Source organism: Penaeus chinensis, chromosome 41 (genome assembly GCF_019202785.1).
Source record: "Penaeus chinensis breed Huanghai No. 1 chromosome 41, ASM1920278v2, whole genome shotgun sequence".
NCBI classification, from domain to species: Eukaryota; Metazoa; Arthropoda; class Malacostraca; order Decapoda; family Penaeidae; genus Penaeus; species Penaeus chinensis.
In genome coordinates this window covers 993,439-998,438 of record NC_061859.1, presented here as the reverse complement: position 1 = coordinate 998,438, position 5,000 = coordinate 993,439, and the positions used below count along the sequence as shown (strand labels likewise).

Sequence of the window (5,000 nt, the reverse complement as noted above, 5' to 3'; positions counted from 1 at the left end):
AATAGTAGTAGTAGTAGTAGTCATTTTAGTAGTAGTAATAGTTAAAGAGTAAATTTAATATTAATTTTTGCATTAGGATTTGGATTGGTGTTATATTCGTAATGATAATGATAACAGTAATGATAATGATAATATTGTGATTGTTATTATCATTATCATTGCCACTATCATTGTCATTATCGTTATTATTATTATTGTTGATTTTGTTATTGTCGTTATTGTGATATTTTGATAATGATAATGATAATGAAAATAAGGATGATAATAAAAATTATGATAATGCTGTTAGGAAGAATAAGAATAATGATAATGATAATGATAATGATAATGATAATGATGATAATAATCATTATTATGAATATTATTATGATTATTATTATTATTATCAATATCATTATTATTATTATTAATATTATTATGAGTATTATTATTATTATTATTATTATTATTATTATTGTTATTATTATAATTATTATAATTATTATCATTATTATTATTGTTATTATTGTTATTGTTATTATCATTATTATCATCATCATCATCATCATCATCATCATCATCATCATCATCATCATCATTATCATTATCATTATCATTATCATTATCATTATCATTATCATTATCATTATCATTATCATTATCATTATCATTATCATTATCATTATCATTATCATTATCATTATCATTATCATTATCATTATCATTATCATTATCATTATCATTATCATTATCATTATCATTATCATTATCATTATCATTATCATTATCATTATCATTATCATCATCATCATCATCATCATCATCATTGTTATTCTTATAATTTCAATTACAATTACAATAATGGTAACAGTTGTAATTGTAATTATAATAATGATAGTAATAATAATTATAATTATAATTGTAATTAGAGAGAGAGAGAGAGAGAGAGAGAGAGAGAGAGAGAGAGAGAGAGAGAGAGAGAGAGAGAGAGAGAGAGAGAGAGAGAGAGAACTGATTCAGATACCAATGGAAAACAGTCATTTTTCTTATCTTACTTACTCTGACCTAGTAAATAATGTATTCTAACCTATGCTACATTGTTACTAGCTGGGGATGCTAGGGATATATTTTTAAAAAACTTAGAGTTGTGTTGTTATTTTAGATTATTTGTATTATTTTAATATTTCAGTTTGTTCCTTTGTCATGAAAACATTATTATTCATTGTTATAACTGTTTATCCCAATTTAAGACTAAATATTCATACAGTTAAAGTACCAGTCTGATATGATTTGATTTCCCTTTTTATATCATCACTTTGAAAACACTAACACTATGATTTTCCATTTTTGTATCATCAATTCGAAAACACTAACACTAACACACGGCCCTTGCAGAGTAAGCCGGAGATGGCCCTGGTGAGCCGAGCGGAGGTGGCACAGGCAAATGCCATGGCTCGGCAACTCCATGTGTACAAGCCAGGGATTGACTTCGTACCTGGGGCCAGACTGGAGGTCTTAGACACAAGGGATAATAACTGGTATGGGGTGACGTTCTTGTGACTTTATGGTGCTGTGGTATTGTTAGTAAGATAGTGAAGATATTTCCTTGGGTATTAAAATGATAGTGAAATTGTTCTGTAATATGAAAATGATAGTGATTTTTTTCTGTAATATTAAAATGATAGTGAAATTGTGCTGTAATATTAAAATGATAGTGAATTTTTTTCTGTAATATTAAAATAATAGTGATTTTTTTTTTCTGTAATATTAAAATGATTTTGGTAATAGTCAAACCTTCACAAAGTTCATTGTGATATAAAAATTATTTTGATGGTAATATAAACTTCTTTTATTTGATTATGATATTGTTAGACATAAGATAGTTTGTGTGTGAGAAGTATGGTAGTAGAAAATGTAATTATAGTTAAATCACGCTCATGTTTCAAACTTGTTATGATATCATGGTAGTAATATTACTGAAATAATTTTTGTGTTAGGGATGTTCAAAAACAAGGCAAAGTTATAATGTATTTATTAGTTTCTATGTAGTTACGTAGCAGATTAAATGTCATAGTACATTTTAATTATTTGTTCAGTAAATACTAATATCATTTGTGATTACAAATTGTTGTTTGTTTCTTAGATTTGCATGTAGAATGATCTGAATGTTTTGAGATACAGTGAAATTTATTATGTTGCAGTACCTATAATAACCTGATATATCAACCCAGACTTTAAGAAATATCTATTCCTCTATCATTAGAAAACTTAAGAAGGTGAAAGATACTTACTTTTTCTTGTTAAAGGTACCAGTGCAAAGTTGTGGAGGTGGACTGGGGTGAACTAGACATCCTCGTTCATTATGAGCGTTGGTCGAATCGCTTTGACGAGTGGCTGAAGATGGACTCCACACGCATTAGGCCGGTGGTTCGCAGTTCCTCAAGGTAAAGTGAAAGGCGTTCCTTTTCTTCTTTCTGTCTTCTCTTTTCTTTTTCTTCCTTTTTTTTATTCATTCTGTTAATTACTTTTAATCTATTTCTGTTATCAGTTTTCTGGAGTGTAAATGTAAATGTACGACTTATTTGTATATTCAGTTTTATTTCTGGAATGACCATGTTGGTAAGTTGGAAAGTGCGAGGAGGAAACTTATTCTTTATTATATGAAATTGATTTATGGTCATACTTATTTTTATATTATGAAAATTATATGTATTAGTTGCTGCTACATTAAAGTTAATTTCATTAATGAGTCTTAAGTAAATTTTGAGTAAATTCTCAGACAAAATCAGTTTTCAGTAAATTAGAAAATATGAGAATAATTAAGTATCATTCTTATTATATCTAAGTGTAATTTCCAGTGCATGTATTCAAGTAAATGTCTGCTCGTTACAGAAAGGAAAAAAAAGGTGGTATATTCCGCATTGGTGACAGAGTGACGGCTCGATGGGCAGCAGATGGAAAGAGATACCAAGCACGCATCACGAAAGTCCTAGGAGATGGTTAGTCTAGTGGGAGTGTGCTGATTGCAGTTATTTTGATTTTCATGCGTAATGATGGTGATATAGTTATTAATTTAGAAAATTTTGCAGTTGTAGAAGGCAGTGAATGTGTGTAAGTGCATTATATGATGCCTGTAGCTGTTATAATTTTGATAGGTGTCATAACTTGAATAATTACTATTTGTGTTAATCATGTCATGACCATATGTGTATATATATATATGTGTATATATATATAGTTTTATATATATATAGTTATATATAATATAGGTATATATATGTATAAAATTATATATATATATACATATAAATATATTGTTATGTCTATATGTATGTATATATTTATAAAGTCATATATATATATGTACACACATATGTGTGTGTGTGTGTGTGTGTGTGTGTGTGTGTGTGTGTGTGTGTGTGTGTGTGTGTGTGTGTGTGTGTGTGTGTGTGTGTGTGTGTGTGTGTTTATTTTATTTTTATTTTTTTATCTGTACATATTTTGTGCATTTGTCTTTCTTTCTTTGTTTTAGTATTCCTAAAATACTATGACCCTTTCAGATCAGTATGAAGTGCTTTTCTTTGACGGAGTGACAAAAGTTGTCAGATCAGGAGCGCTGACAAAATTTGAAAAAAGAGTAAGTGGAAGTCTTATGATCTTAGAAAATTGTGCAGATATTGATACTCTTTACTTCTGAAATTCCTTGAAACTATTGAAAAGAGGTTTCTGAATATTCAACATAGTTCATGATAGAATTATTCAACCTTTTTGACGATCATTTGTCTGCTTTTCAGTCCCCACGCGTCTCATCAGAACACAGCAGAGATGGAGACGACACAAGCAATGATGGCGGAAGCCCCAGGAAGCAGAGCTTGGGTGAGGACGAAGAGATCATGCTCCTGTCTCCAGCAGCGACGACTGCAAGCTCCACCGACTCGAGGCCTTCCAGCCCAGAGCCAGATCAGACTGTGGGAGAGGCCGTTAAAGGTAACTGAGAGTGACCTGTGCAGACAGTGTAATTATGGTTTAATTTTGTATAGCATACATCACCATAAAAGCAAACTTATCTGGGTGTTGAAAAGTGTACATAGATAGGGGGTATTTTATTGGGTAATTGTTTATATGTATATATATTTATATGTATATATATATATATATATATATATATATATATATATATATATATATATATATATATATTGGTATATTTAGTATTATACTCACAATTATACTTTGACATTCCTGACATATATATATTATCATAATACTTCAGTATTTAAGCAGATAAAGATTATTTGGTGAATCAAGTCAGATTTAACGTGCTCTTTTAAAGATTTTAGTGAAGGCCACAATAATAATTTTCTTCAACATTTCATTAATAATGTCCCTACCAACAGAAGAAGAACTGTCTGAAGTGGAAGCCGTCACAACTCCCGTCAAAAAGAGTATATTTGAAGTGGAAATCATTGACCAGAAGAGAAAGCCAAAGCGAAAAGCTGCCGTGGAGGAGCTTTTCCAGTCCCTGAAGAAGAAGCGGAGATATGAGGTGAGGTTTCCCAAGCTGCCTTGACGCTCAGTAATTGTTATGTGTTTAGTTAAAAAGAAATTATTTTTTATTGTGTGAAGTCTGAGTATATGATATAAAGGAAGTCTAATAGAATGTATTGTTCTTTATTTCTAATTTTTCTGTCTTTTCTGTTTGACTATGTAATTTTTCTGTGTGATGCTATTAAATTTTGTCTTCTTGGTCTCCCTAGTACCATGGAAAGAAGGACGACACATCCCCCAAGACACCACACACACCCCTTAGTTCCCAGGCCAAGAAGGCATCAACCTCGAAGAAGAGAGGCAGAGACTCGATGGGGATTTATGATGACGATGGAACACCCCTTGCAGGAACCTCAAAATCTTGGGAGCCACAGGAGGCTGCGGAAAGCACTTCTTGTGAGAGCCCCATGCCATCACAGTGTGAGTGAATATGTAGTGGATGTTGAAGATTATGTTATTGTTGATTTATAACA

The 5,000-nt window shown here is 30.7% G+C and overlaps 1 protein-coding gene across 1 annotated transcript in view; it reads left to right on the top strand.

The window, feature by feature from the left end:
* LOC125047448 (PHD finger protein 20-like protein 1) overlaps positions 1–5,000 on the top strand; it is a 10,139-nt gene that overhangs the window by 1,736 nt on the left and 3,403 nt on the right. The window contains exons 2-8 of the mRNA XM_047645653.1: positions 1,375–1,517; positions 2,286–2,423; positions 2,872–2,978; positions 3,540–3,616; positions 3,774–3,966; positions 4,377–4,525; positions 4,737–4,947. Coding sequence (XP_047501609.1) covers positions 1,375–1,517; positions 2,286–2,423; positions 2,872–2,978; positions 3,540–3,616; positions 3,774–3,966; positions 4,377–4,525; positions 4,737–4,947 — 1,018 coding nt within the window. The remainder of the gene's footprint in view (positions 1–1,374; positions 1,518–2,285; positions 2,424–2,871; positions 2,979–3,539; positions 3,617–3,773; positions 3,967–4,376; positions 4,526–4,736; positions 4,948–5,000) is intronic.